This window comes from Herpailurus yagouaroundi, unplaced genomic scaffold, assembly GCF_014898765.1.
Source record: "Herpailurus yagouaroundi ecotype Mexico unplaced genomic scaffold, PumYag 28, whole genome shotgun sequence".
In the NCBI taxonomy this organism is placed as follows: domain Eukaryota; kingdom Metazoa; phylum Chordata; class Mammalia; order Carnivora; family Felidae; genus Herpailurus; species Herpailurus yagouaroundi.
Window position 1 is genome coordinate 38740700 of NW_024412376.1, and position 14810 is coordinate 38755509.

Consider the following 14810-nt stretch of genomic DNA (forward strand, 5'->3'; position numbering starts at 1 on the left):
CCTTCCTTCCTTCCTTCCTTCCTTCCTTCCTTCCTTCCTTCCTTCCTCTTTCCTTTTGACAGGGGAGGAGGGTGGGGGAAAGCACAAGTGCGTGTGAGCTGGGGGAGTGGCAGAGAGAGAGGGAGAGAGAATCCCAAGCAGGCTTCAGCTCTGTGAGTGCAGAGCCCTACTCGGGGCTTGAATCTATGAACTGTGAGATCATGACCTGAGCTGAAATCAAGAGCCAGATGCTTAATGGACTGAGCCACCTAGGTGGCCCTATCTGTATCTTTGTATTCAGTTGAATTTCTTATTGACACATTGTGATGGCTAATTTTGTGTTGACATGGTTGAGTCACAGTGCCTAGATAGTTGGTCAAACGTTATTGTGGGTATTTTTGTGAAGGCATTTTTTGGGATAAGATCAATGTTTAAATTGGTGGACTTTGAGAAAAGTAGGTTTCTCATCAGGTCAGTTGAAGGCCTTAATAAGAACAAAGACTCATCTCCCCCAATAAAAATGAACTCTGCCAACAGTATGCCTTTGGACTTTATAACTTTTTTCTCACTCTCCAGAGTATGTGTTTACCCTGCAGATTTTGGATTGATCAAACTTCCGGAATTATGAGAGCCAATTCCTTAAATCTTTTTGTCTTTCTCTATATACACATTCTGTTGCTTCTTCTTTTGTGGAAACTATTACTAAAACACACAGTATAATTGAATTTTTTAGTTTTGAAAATATATTCTGAGAAACTAAGTCTTCTCATTGTGTTTAGACTATTTACTTTTAACATAATTACTGATAAGGCTTTATTTGCACCTAGCATTTTATTATTTATTTGTCCCAGTATAATTTTTCCCATCTGTTTCTCTTTTCCTGTGTTCCTTGTATTTGAATTCCTTTAGTATTCTTTTAAAAATTAATTTTTGGTTTTATATCTATCTTGGTAATCTTTTTAGTGGTTGCACTAGAGATTTCAGTCTACTTTGAGTTAATATTTTACCTCTTCACATAGAATCTAGAACCATTTCAATTTTATTTGTCCCTTTAACCTCCACAATTGTTTGTTTGTTTGTTTCTTTAACTTTCTTAATGTTTTATTTTTGAGAGAGAGAGGAAGAGAGAGTACGAGCAGGGGAAGGGGCAGAGAGAGAGAGAGAGAGAATCCAAAACAGGCTCCAGGCTCTGAGCTGTTAGCACAGGGCCTGACGTAGGGCTTGAAACTCGTGAACCACAAGATCATGACCTGAGCCGAAGTCGGATGCTTAACCAACTGAGCCACCCAGGTGCCCTTTCCTCCACTATTGTTTCTTATTACACATAATATATTGCTAGTCTCTCTAGATAATGTTACAGTTTTTATTTACACTTGTTATATGTGTTTTAAAGAATGTAAGGGAAGAAAAATGTTAAAAATTTTTCCATATCTTTACAATTTTATTTATGTATTTATGTATGTATGTATTTATTTATTTATTTTAGAATGGGAGAGCATGAGCAGGGTAGAGGGGCAGAGGGAGAGAGAGAGAGAAAGGGAGGGAGGGAGAGAGGGAGGGAGAGAGAGAAGGAGAAAGAGAATGAATCCTAGTCAGGCTCCATGCTCAGTGCAAAGCCTGATGCAAGGCTCAATCACACAACCCTGGGATCATGAACTGAAATCAAGGGTTGGATGTTCAACCAACTGGGTCACCTGGGTGCCCCTCATTTTTCATTCTTGAAGAACTGTATTTGGATTTCTTGTTGAGCATTTTTTTTGGAAATAAATTTTTGAATTATTTTTTCTGAATATAATTTTATTTGGCCTTCATGCAAGGATATTTTTGGTGCATATAGAATTCTGTGTGAAATTTTACTTATTTTAGTACTTTAAAATATTTTTCCATTGTTTGCTGGTACCCATAGTTTCTAATGAGAAATGTATGGTTATTTCAATGTTTGCTAAGTAAAAGGTACTACATTTTTGTAATTGCTCTAAAGACATATTCTTTAGCTCTTCTACAGTTTCATTATGCTTTCTTTGTAATTATCACATTTTGATAAGCTTTAGACCCTTATTTTCATACTTTTTGCTTCAGTTATATCTTTTTCCTTTTACTTTGGGTCTCTAGTAATGTGAATATTAGGGCTTTTTATTTCAATCTTCTTTCTTTGTTCTTCACATTTGATACTGTCTATTGAAAAGAAGCTTGCGGGGCGCCTGGGTGGCGCAGTCGGTTAAGCGTCCGACTTCAGCCAGGTCACGATCTCGCGGTCCGTGAGTTCGAGCCCCGCGTCGGGCTCTGGGCTGATGGCTCAGAGCCTGGAGCCTGTTTCCGATTCTGTGTCTCCCTCTCTCTCTGCCCCTCCCCTGTTCATGCTCTGTCTCTCTCTGTCCCAAAAATAAATAAAAAACGTTGAAAAAAATTAAAAAAAAAAAGGAAAAGAAGCTTGCTATGTATGATAAACTTGATCTTTAACTTTATGGAGATTTGTTTTTTATATTTTGATATTAAGCTCATCTCATGAATATTTTATTTTAGATTTGTACATTTCAGTTGTATAATTTTAATATGGTTAATTTTATACTTTTTCTTTTGGTTGGGAACTATTTTCTGATCCTGTTAGACTGTGTTTCCTTTTACCTTCTGGAGTATATTTATAATAGCTCCTTTAATATCTTTGTGTGATAGTTCCAACAATTTGCCCATCTCATCAGCATTTGTTCAGTGTCTTTTCCTGTGAGAAATGATTACATATTCTTGCTTCTTTGTACGTTGAGTAACTTTTTAATGTGTCCTAGACGTTGTGAATGTTATCTTTTATAAACTATGTGTTTTGTTAAAATCCTCTAACAAATGTTGATGTTTTGCTTGTTTTAATAAGAAGGGTCAGACTACAAGTTCTACTTATCCTCTGTGTGTAGGGGTTACAGATATCACTCATTTAAAAAACCTGTTTTGTCCTGCTTTGTGTCTTTTTTGCACATAATGTACTCAGGAATTAGGTGAAGAATTGGGTGATAATTCAAGTCTTTTTTCAATACAGAAAGATTTTGCTGTTCTGGTCTGTCTGTCACTTGCAGGTATATCTCTTGGGTTAGCCTTGGGTTTTTATGGGCTTTTACAAAGATTTTGAGGATCTTCCTTTCCCATTTCCTTCTTTTCAGGTCTACACCACACCCTGTGTCCTCCTTCCCTGCACCCCACCACCTGTACAAACCCGTTTTGTTAGTTCCCCTAACCAAAGGACAGTTTTTGTCACATTATTTGCCAGCTGAGCTTCTGACATCCACCTCTGAAATAAAGGCTCACTTTTGGGTCAGATTTAGAAGGGAAAAGTAAAAATTGAGACTCCTTACCTTCATAATGGGTAATTCTCCCAAGTTTTACCTCCTTTACAGCAATGCAACTGCTTTTGTTTAGTACTTAGGAAATTGCTTTTTGCAGTTTTTCTTGTGGTTTTGGTTCTAATATGTAAGACTGAGAGGCTGTTATTAGCTTCACTCCATCTTCATTGAACCAGAACTCCCTGTTGATTTTTTTCGTTTTTTAAAAATTATTTTCTATTTAATGGTTTTATGATATTATATTTCCTTTCTTCTTTGTGGACTTTATTTCTTGTAAGACATGTCTGTTAGTAATGAATTTTCCCAGTCTGTTCATCTGAAAATACTTTTGTTAGTCTTAATTTTTTGATAATAGTTATTCTGGATATAAAATTTTAACAGATAGCTTTCTGTTTGCACTTTGTGATTTAATTGACTTTTGGCCTCTACTATTTTCTTTTCTTTTTTTTTTTTAAATTTTTTTTTCAACGTTTTATTTTATTTTTGGGACAGAGAGAGACAGAGCATGAATGGGCAAGGGGCAGAGAGAGAGGGAGACACAGAATCGGAAACAGGCTCCAGGCTCTGAGCCATCAGCCCAGAGCCTGACGCGGGGCTCGAACTCATGGAGCACGAGATCGTGACCTGGCTGAAGTCAGACGCTTAACCGACTGCGCCACCCAGGCGCCCCTGGCCTCTACTATTTTCAATGAGATGTCATCCTTGTATTGTTGTTTTCTTTGGGTTGAGTCCTATTTCTCTTGATGCTTTTAAGCTTTTTTCTTTGTCTTTGAATTTTGACTATTTTGTTTAGTTGTGATCCTCTTTGTTTTTATCCTTTTTTGGTTTATTGAGTTCTTGAATCTGCAAGTTAATGTTTTTCCATCACTTTTTGCCAGATTTTTCCCCATGGTTTCTTCAGAAATTTTTCTTGCCGCTGCCGCCGCTTCTCCTCCTCCTTCCTCCTTCCTTCTTCCTCCTTCTTCTTCTTCCTTCTTCCTCCTTCCTCTTCCTTCTCCTTCTCCTCTGTCTCCTCCTCCTCCTTGTCCTCCTCCTCCTCGTCCTCCTCCTCCTCGTCCTCCTCCTCGTCCTCGTCCTCCTCGTCCTCCTCCTCCTCCTCCTCCTCGTCCTCCTCCTCCTCCTCCTCGTCCTCCTCCTCCTCCTCCTCCTCGTCCTCCTCGTCCTCCTCCTCCTCTGGCACCTGCATTATAGCTATGGTGGAATACTACATTGTCTCACAGCTTTCTAAAAATTCGCTAATTTATCTTCCATCGTTTCTCTTTGTTCTTTGGGCTCACAGATTGTGTCTTAAAGCTCTTAAAGCTCACAGATTCTGTCTTTTGCCATATGAATTTGCTACTGAGTGCCTCTTGTGAATTTTTCATTTTTCTTATTTACTTTTCAACTCTAGATTCTTGTATTTCTTTTTTAAAAAAATTTTTAATTAAAAATTTTAAAAATGTTTATTTTTGAGAGAGAGAGAGACAGAGTATGAGTGGGGTGGGGCAGAGAGAGAGGGAGACACAGAATCTGAAGCAGGCTCCAGGTTTCAGCACAGAGCCCCACGCAAGGCTCGAACCCATGAACTGTGAAATCATGACCTTGAGCTGAAGTCTGGTGTTTAACCAACTGAGCCGCCCAGGGGCACCCTCCCCCAACAATTTTTCTTAATGTTTATTTTACTTTTGCACGAGAGGCATGTACGCAAGTGGGTGAGGGACAGAGATGGAGGGAGACACAGAATCTGAAGCAGGTTCCAGGCTTTGAGCTGTCAGCACAGAGCCCTATGCAGGGATTGAATTCACGAACCCATGAGAACCTGATCTGAGTGGATGTTGGACGCTTAACTAGCTGAGTCACCCAGGGCCATGTGGTGCTTTTTTATAGTTTATTGAAATTTCCTAATTGTTTACTTATTGTTAACCTAGTTTTCTTGTAACTCTTGATTTTCTTACCTCAGTGTGTAGTAATTCCTCAAGAATTAATGCCTCTCAATTTGTTGTTTTGTTGGTTGAATGGTTGCATGTGAAAGTGTTGTTTAATTTTATTTCTGTCTTTTTTTGTGGAGGGACATGCTGACTTCCACGTTGGCATTAACGGAAGTCATTCTTGCTTTTTTTTTTTTTAATAGTATGCTTTAAATTTTGGTACTTTCCCAGTCTTTTATTCTGAACAACTGAAAAATATGTAAATTGGACTAATATATGGAAATGTGAATAATTAGTCCTGTCTATATGTGGTTCAACTACTTTTAAAAAACACTGAATAAAGAGATGTATTGAATATATTAGCTATAGAAAACGGAATTAATTTGGGAATGATGGGTAGGTAGTTCCTTTAAATCTAATTGGAGTTCTGTGGAAATAATTTTTGGGTCCAAAATTCAGTATGAGATTGTGTAAATTGTAGATTTTCTTTCTCTTTTTTGTCTGTCTGTCTGTCTGCCTGTCTGTTGTTCTTTCTATCTTTCTGTTCTTCTTTTTTGAGCTCTTTCTTTTTTAACTTCTTTCTTAATTTCTTTCATGATTTAAAGAGACAGAATTCAAATGGAGCATTGATATATAATTTCATTATCTGTTTATGGTCACATTGCTGCCTAAAATATATTACCGTAAGTTTTAAAGGCCAACATGCAAAGGGCGCAGATATATTTAGTGAAGCTTTCATACTAACTGAAAGTCAAATGGAGTGTGACATAGACTCAAATTGAAAAAAATGGAGAAAATTGGAGGGAAGATAGTCTTTCCTGATGCAAGATAATACAGGTATGCCACACTGCATAATAGAAGTCAGTAGCATTTCTAAATTTTAAGTGGCAATTTAATTTCCATTAAATGACATAAACTTTCTCATTTATTTGTTAAATATAAATTCTTTTCACCATCACATCATTTAGATGTTATTTCCGACACATATTCTTCTTATGTGTTCTGATGCAGTGTCACTCACTTCATAAACTGTTTACAGCACTTCATTCCCTGTTTAAATTTTAAGTATCAAATTTTTGATTTTTGAGTCTCATGAGCTTTAATCATATATTTTTATGTCTGTGAACAGATTGAAATAATTTGTTACTTTTCAAATTACTCTTTTTGGTGTTTCTATTACCTGAATATTTTCTTCATTGAAACTGCTATAGTGTACATGCCATAGTACATTTCAATTCAGAAAAAAGATATATATGTGTGTGCATATATACATCATATATATAATGTCCGTGTGTATTTTATTATATGATTATATGTATGGTCAGAGTAAAATAGATTATATGAAAACATTCCCCAATTTTAATAGTGCTTCTTATGGATTAATTTTATCATCTTTTTCTACTTTTGTTTCTATTTCCAGTAGAGAAATGTATATATATTTATAAATTTTTTAATAGTTAGAAAAATATATAAATGTCATTGAAATGGTACAGGATTTTCCTGCTCTAATGTGAAGAATGGTTTTTGTGTTAAATAGGGACTAAACTTTGATCAGAAAGCAAAATATGCTCGCTTTGGTTTTTCAAAGTTTAGTGGTTCTGTTTAGTAGATATATAAACTAATTGGATTCTGCTTTAGTGAAAAATACTCAACACTTAAAAAATTACTTTAGGATAAATATTAGGTATATGGATCTTATTCTATTAATTTTGGTCTTCTCATGTGATTAATACTAATAAAAATTTGAAAGTAATTATAGTTTTATCTAGAGTTCATCTTCTGGTGAAATCATTGTAATTTTAACCAAAGATTATTTAAGTTAAGCTATAGCATTCATAGATTAATTCTATGTTAAAATATCTTTGAGTGTTGTGGTTTTTAAACTGCTATTAAGCTTATGTTAATATTTCTTTTACAAATAATTCAATTTTTATTTACTTAATTTAAATCATAGAAGGAAAACTTTTATAAACATAATAGTGTTGTCCCAGTAATTGAATGTTATAGTTTTTTAAATACAATTTGAATTAAAAACAACCAGTTTCACATATCTCATTTTATGAGATTACAATGTTTATGGACCTAGATGCTTTTAATTAATATTTTAATAGGAAACAAAGTTCTTTTCACATATTTCATTTCTGTCAGCTACTAGAGGATCAAGGTCTTTACTTTTTGTTCATAGTTATGTTTTTTCAGACTTAGTTATTGAAGACAAATTTTTTTAATGTTTACATTAAACATCAGAGTGTGAGCGGGGAAGGGGCAGAGAGAGGGAAACACAGAATCCAAAGCAGGCTCCAGGTTCTGAGCTGTCAGCACAGAGACTGATGCGAGGCTTGAACTCATGAACCGTGAGATCATGACCTGAGCCAAAGTCGGATGCTTAACCAACTGAGCCACCAAGGTGCCCCATTTCAGACTTAGTTATTAAGCATTAAAATTTTTATCTAGGAGGATAGTTGAAAATCTTAGTATTTTAAAATAATCATAAACTTTTCAGATTTTTTCTAAATGTTTATGAGGGAGGAAATGGTATAAGGAATTAATTGAATGTTTTTTTTTTTTTTACTCAAATTGTGTATGATACTCAAATTTTTCTATACTTTGTTTATGTTCAAATCAGTGGTCTGTTGGCTGAATGCCCTCGGAGATTATTTAAAAACTTAGATTATTATGTAAATTTTGAGAATTGATCATGAAATTTGTTTTAGATGTCATTTATGTTTCAGTCTTTTGCTTTTTATTTTTTATTATCATTCATTACCTGTTGTCATTATCATTCATTTTCCTGTTCCTTTGCTTTCCTTGGTGAGAATTATTTACGGATTTAAATTATGTGTTACCACTAAACAGTGCTTTCTTTGTATTGATCTTAAATGTGGTAACTTCCAAAGGGCATTGTTAAGTCTGCAGTAGAGGAAAAAATAGTGACTCAGAACCAGCTTTATGCTATACAATTTGCATAAGTACATTTATGGGTGTAGTATAAATCACCATATTTTCTAAATGTTTTAATTTGTTCTCACTTTTTGGTTTTCATTAAAAGGAACAATAACTAGTAGAGATAAGCAAGTTTTTCTCAAAGACTTTCTTTTTTGGAAGAGTTGTAAAATTTAGAGGGACGTATAGAGGTTTCCCATATACTCTCCTGTCCCCACACATGTATACTCTTCCTTATTATCAACACACCCATTAGAATTTACAGTTGGTGAACCTACATTTACACATTATAATCATCCAAAGTCCATAGTTTACATTATGCTTCACTGTTGGTATTGTACATTCTGTGGATTTGGACAACTGTATAATGGCATGTATCTGTCATTTGGTTATCATACAGAGTATTTTCATTGCTCTAAAAATCCTCTGTGCTCTGCCTGTTCATTCCTTCCACACCTACCCCCCAATCTTTGGCTCCCACTGACCTTTTTACTATGTCCATAGTTTTGCCTTTTCCAGAATAACATATGTTTGGAATCATACAGCCTTTTCAGATTGGCTCCTTTACTTAGTAATGTGCATTTAAGATTCCTCCATGTTGGGGCACCTGGTTGGCTCATTTGGTTAAGCATCCAACTTTGGCTCAGGTCATGATTGTGGTTCATTTCCAGCCCCTCCAGGCTCTGCACTCTCTCTTTTTTTCTCTCTCTCTGGACCTTGTGCGATTCTCTCTGTCCCTCTCTGCCCCTCACTCACTCAAACTCTCTCTCTCTCTCAAAAATAAAATAAAATAAGAAAACAAAAATTAAAAAAAAATGAATCTTAAAACAAAAAAAGATTTCTCTATGTCTTTTCATGGCTTGGTAGTTCATTTCTTTTTAGTGCTGAATAATATTCCGTTGTTGAGATATCCATAGTTTATTCATCCATTCATGTACTGAAGGACATCTTGGTTGCTTATAAGTTTTGCCAGTCATGAATACAGGTGCTATAAATATGCGTATGCAGGTTTTGGTATGGACATGGTTTCATCTCCTTTGGGTAAATACTGAGGAGTATGATTGATGGATCCTATGGTAAAAATATGTTTAGTTTTGTAAGAAATTGCCAAAATCTCTCTTCCAAAGTGGCCATGCCATTTTGTTTCCCCACCAGCATTGGATGCGAATTCTTACTGCTCTACATACATGGTGTTGTTGGTGTTCTGGGTTTTGTCCATTCTCATAGATGTGTGCAGTAGTATCTCGTTGTTTTAATTTGTATTTCTCTGATGACATACAATGTGGAGCATCTTTTCATAGGCTAATTTTCCATCTGTATATCTTCTTTGGTAAGGGTCTGTTAAGTTCTTTGGTCCGTTTTTAAATAGGGTTGTTCTTTTTTTTTTTATTGTTGAGTTTTAAGAGTTCTTTGTATACTGTGGATACCAGTCCTTTATCAGATGTGTGTTTCACATGTATTTTCTCCCAGTCTATCTTGTCTTCTGATTCTCTTGCTATTGTTTTTTGAAGAGCAGAAGTTTTTAATTTTAATGAAGTTCAGCTTATCAGTTATTTTGTTGTGGATTGTCTTTGGTTTTGTATCTTGTATCACCATACCCAAGGTCATCTAGGTTTTTAAAAATTTTTTTTTTCAACGTTTATTTATTTTTGGGACAGAGAGAGACAGAGCATGAACGGGCGAGGGGCAGAGAGAGAGGGAGACACAGAATCGGAAACAGGCTCCAGGCTCTGAGCCATCAGCCCAGAGCCCGACGCGGGGCTCGAACTCCCGGACCGCGAGATCGTGACCTGGCTGAAGTCAGACGCTTAACCGACTGCGCCACCCAGGCGCCCCAATCTAGGTTTTATCTTACGTTGTCTCCTAGGAGTTTTATAGTTTTGCATTTTACACTTAGGTCCATTTTGAGTTAATTTTTATGAAAGGTGTAAGGTCTGTGTCTAGATTCATTTATTTGAATGTGGATATCCTTTCGTTCCAGCATCGTGTTTTGAAAGAGTATCTTTGAGGGGCGCCTGGGTGGCTCAGTTGGTTAAGTAAGTGGCTGACATCAGGTCAGGTAATGATCTTGCAGTTCGTGAGTTTGAGTCCCGAGTTGGGCTTTGCGCTGACAGCTCAGAACCTGGAGCCTGCTTCAGATTCTGTGTGCCCCTCTGTCTCTGCCCCTCCCCAGCTTGCATTCTGTCTCTTTCTCTCTCAAAAATAAATACACATTAAAAACAATTTTTTTTTAAACAAAAAGTATCTTTGGTCCATTGTACTACCTCTGCTGTCCCTTTTGCCAATACCATACTGTCTTGATTACTATATGTTTATAATAAATCTTTTTTTTAACATTTACTTATTTTTGAGAGAGAGAGAGAGAGAGAGAGAGAGAGCGAGCAGGGGAGGAACAGAGAGAGAGAGAGAGAGAGAGAGAGAGAGAATCTGAAGCAGACCCTTTGCTGGCAGCAGAGAGCCTGATGTGGGGCTTGAACTCATGAACTGTGAAATCATAATCTGGGTTGAAGTCAGACACTTAACCTGAGCCACCCAGGTTCCACGGTTTTATAATAAATCTTGAAATCACGTAACATTGGTTTTCCAACTTTGTTTATCTCCGTCAGTAATTGTGTTAGTTGCCCTGGCTTTTGCCTTTCCATATAAACTTTAGAATAGTTTCTTGATATCCACATATCTTGTTGAGGTTTTGGTTAAAATTGTATTGAAGTGCCCTTCTTACTACCCATCACCCATCTAGTCCATCTCCCACCCCTCTCCCTCAGGCAACCCTCAGTTCTCTATCATTAAGAGTCCCTTGTGGTTTGTTTCCCTCTCTCCTCTCTTTTCCTCCTTTCCATATGTTCATGTGTTTTGTTTCTTAAATTGTACATATTAGTAAAATCGTAGATCATCATTTATTCTTGTGTGTGTTTTGGCAGATTATCTCTTTTAATGAACTGGTCTCTTTCATCTAGGTTATAGAACTTAAGGGCATAGAATTGTTCATAGTGTTCCTTTATTATTTGTTTTATGTTTATGGGATCTGTAGTGATGTTCCTTCTTTCATTTCTGAAAATAGTAAATTGTGTTTTTTTTTATTAGTTAACCTGGCTAGAAGCTTATCTCCTTTATGGATCTTTTTCAAATCAGCTTTTGGTTGCATTGATTTTCTCTATTGATTTACTATTTTTAATTTTTTTGTTTGCCACTCTAATACTTATTTATTTTCCCCTGCTTACTTTGGATTGAGTATTCTCTTCTTTTTTTAGTTTTCTAAGGTGGAAGCTTGATTAGTGATTTAAGTTTTTTCTTCTTTTCTAATAATTCACTGCTATAAATTTCCTCGTAAGGACTGCTTTTGCTGGATTTCACAGATTTTAATAGCCTGTTTTCATTTTCATTTAGTTTAAAATATTTTTAGATTTTCTTGAGACTTCCTGTTTGACCTACATGTTATTTTTTAGCATTTTGTTTAATATCCACATATTTTGGAATTTTGCAGGTATCTTTCTGTTAATGATTTCTAGTTTAATCTCCTTGTGGTCTGAGAACAAACAATATATCATTTCTGATCTTTGCATTTGTTTACATGTGTTTTATAGCCCTGAATGTGAGCTACTTGGTGAATGTTCCATGTTAGCTTAAGAAAAATGTGTATTCTGCTGTTACTGGGTGAAATAGTCAATAGATGTCAATTAAATCCAGTCAATTGATGGTATTGTTGAGTTCAATTATGTCCTTAATGATTTTCTGCCAGCTGGATCTGTTTCTGAGAGCGATGTTAACGTCTCCAATTATAATAGTGTATTCATCTATTATTCTTCTTGCAGTATTATCAATTTTTATGCCACATTGTTTTATACTCTATGGTTAGGCACATACATGTTATAGACTATTATGTCTTATTGGAGAATTGGCCTCCTTTATCATCAAGCAATGTTCTTCTTATCTCTGATAATTTAACTTGCTTTAAAGTCTGCTTTCTCTGAAATTAGTGTTAATTATTCTTGCTTTCTTTTTATTAGTGTTAGCATGGTTTATGGTTTCTCCATTTACTTTTAGTCTGTATGTGTCATTATATATAAAGCGGGTTTCTTGAAGACAGTATAGTTGAAACGTAAGTTTTTAAATGTCAGGAATTTGTATTAAATTCACCCATATCTTGAAATTAGGTTTATAATCATGAATATATAAAAATAAATGTATACCTATGTATTTTAAATCTTTACTTTTGAATAATAGTAATTTGTTTTTAATTTTAATTCCTTCAGTGTTATCTATAAACTTATGGCATCGACAAGTGAAGGAATCAGAGTACAAGCTCTCAAGGCAATGGGCTATTTTTTAAAACACCTGGCCCCAAAGTGAGTATAGTGTTCATGAAATCTAAATTGGGTTGTGGTATATTACTTTTTATTTTATAAATCTTTGGAATAGTATTTTTGTTCTGTGATTTCTCTAGTTCCTCTTCTCTTTATTTTTATTTATAAAATCTATGTAAATTTAATCCATTTGTATATATTAAAAATAAAATGGAAACAGGAATATATAGGTTTTTAAAAAATATTTATCTATTTTTTTTGCATGTGCAAGTGGGGAGGGGCAAAAAGAGAGGGAGAGAGAGAATCCCAAGCAGACTCCAGGCCGAGCATGGAGCCTGATGCAGGGCTCGATCCCACACCTGGGAGATCATGACCTAAGCCAATATCAAGGGTTGGATGCTTAACTGACTGAGCCACCCAAGCACCCCAGTGTAGTTAGTTTTATATGAAATAAATTTTCCATTTGTTCTTCATTCATTATAAGAGTACATTTGTATAAATGGAATTTTAGAAACCATGGAGACTTCATTTCATGGGGGTTGATCATTTGCTTTATCTGTACTATAAAGCTGATATTTTAACCTAGATAGTTGTCATAGTATGTTCTGTTATATGGATAACTGAAAACTGAAATTTTTGTATTTTTTTCTTAGCTGAATGTAGATATTCATATCCTACCTATTGTTCCTTATACCATGTTGGTTTATTATAAAAATTAACATTTGTGGCAATAGAGAAGTGTTGGCAAACTATGGTCTTTCTGTGGATTCCAGTTGGCTGCCTGTAAATAAAGTTTGGTTGGGACACAGCCACAATCACTTATTGGCTTATTATATATGGCTGTTTTCAGATTGTGACAGCAGTATTGAGTTGTTGCTGCAGAGCCCGTTTTGTCCACAAAGCCGAAAATATTTACTATCCAGCCATTTGCAGAAAAAATTTGATGAATCTCAGGGTAGAATTCAAGTTTATGATACTTTAGTTTCTAAATTTTTGCTTGGAAATTTAATTTTGGTGTATTTATCTTCACAATATTAATTTTCTTAATTTTCTTTCATTTTTTCTACCTTTTTCTCCATATTGTTTTTCTACTTAACAACTTACTTAGGCTTTAGATTTCATCCATAATAGAGTTTAGCTCAGTGCTGATGGAGAGTAGAAACTAGTTAATAAACAATTGCTCTGAAGATTTTTGGTGTGCTGTGACATAGCCAGTCTTGTGTATATATTTTTTAAACTTCAGCTGTGCTTACATTGTAGTTTGTATTTCTCTGCTTAAAGATTTTGTGGCCTTATGAGTTCTAGGTTAAAGAAAAGTGGGAGAGTTACTGAGCTGGAATTTGTGGATAATGTGAAAAACATTTTTGTATCTTCTTCATCCAACTTGCATACTAAATAGTAGATAATAGTACTCTGCATTTGATTATTTCTTTTTATGAAATCACAGAAGAAAAGCTGAAGTCATGCTTGGACATGGATTGTTTTCATTGCTAGCAGAAAGACTCATGCTTCAGACAAATTTAATCACAATGACCACGTATAATGTTTTGTTTGAGGTAAGAATATATTTAGAATTTAATCTTATTTCATATTTTGAGAATGACTTTATAATTTAGTTGCTAATGTCTAGATGAAATAAGGTAATTTAGATTTGCTACACAGTTTTGAAATTAGTTATATAAAGCACATATAGCTGCATCTTAAATCTATTAATCTGTTAATTATTAAACAGTATGGACATCTCTGTTAAGTATTTCCTCCATTGTATTGATTGTTTGATGTCTTGTTTTGTAATTAAGTAAAAATAGAGTTACAATGTTGAAATCATTTATTTTATAAAATACAGAAGATGGTTAGCATGACAGCATTGGACTGTATACTTAACATTGATTAGTGCTGACTTATGTTCATTTATATTAATGGTACAGTGATTATGCTAATCTATTGTTTTCCTTCTGTAGATTCTTATAGAACATATTTGTACTCAAGTGATACATAAACAGCATCCAGATCCTGATTCTTCAGTAAAGATACAGAATCCTCGTATGTATTTTACATACTTTTATTTTTTTGTTTTTGTTTTTATGGACATTTAATTGACATATATTGTGTAAGTTTAAGGTGTACAACTTAATGAAACAATTTGATATATGTATATATTGTGAAATGATTACCACAGTAAGGTTAGTTAACACATCCATCACAATATCTTTAGAATTTTTTGTGTGTATGTGTGGTGAGAACTTATAAGATCTACTGGTTTGGTAACTTCTCATTGTACAATACTGTATTGTTAACTGTAGTCACCATGTTGTACATTAGATACCCAGAACTTACTCAACTTATAA

The 14810-nt window shown here is 34.7% G+C and overlaps 1 protein-coding gene across 7 annotated transcripts in view; it reads left to right on the plus strand.

The window, feature by feature from the left end:
• LRBA (LPS responsive beige-like anchor protein) overlaps window positions 1-14810 on the plus strand; it is a 772087-nt gene that overhangs the window by 148119 nt on the left and 609158 nt on the right. For all 7 annotated transcript variants that reach the window (XM_040472514.1, XM_040472528.1, XM_040472537.1 and 4 more), the window contains exons 18-20: window positions 12412-12504; window positions 13910-14018; window positions 14424-14505. In XM_040472514.1, the coding sequence (XP_040328448.1) occupies window positions 12412-12504; window positions 13910-14018; window positions 14424-14505 (284 nt within the window). The remainder of the gene's footprint in view (window positions 1-12411; window positions 12505-13909; window positions 14019-14423; window positions 14506-14810) is intronic.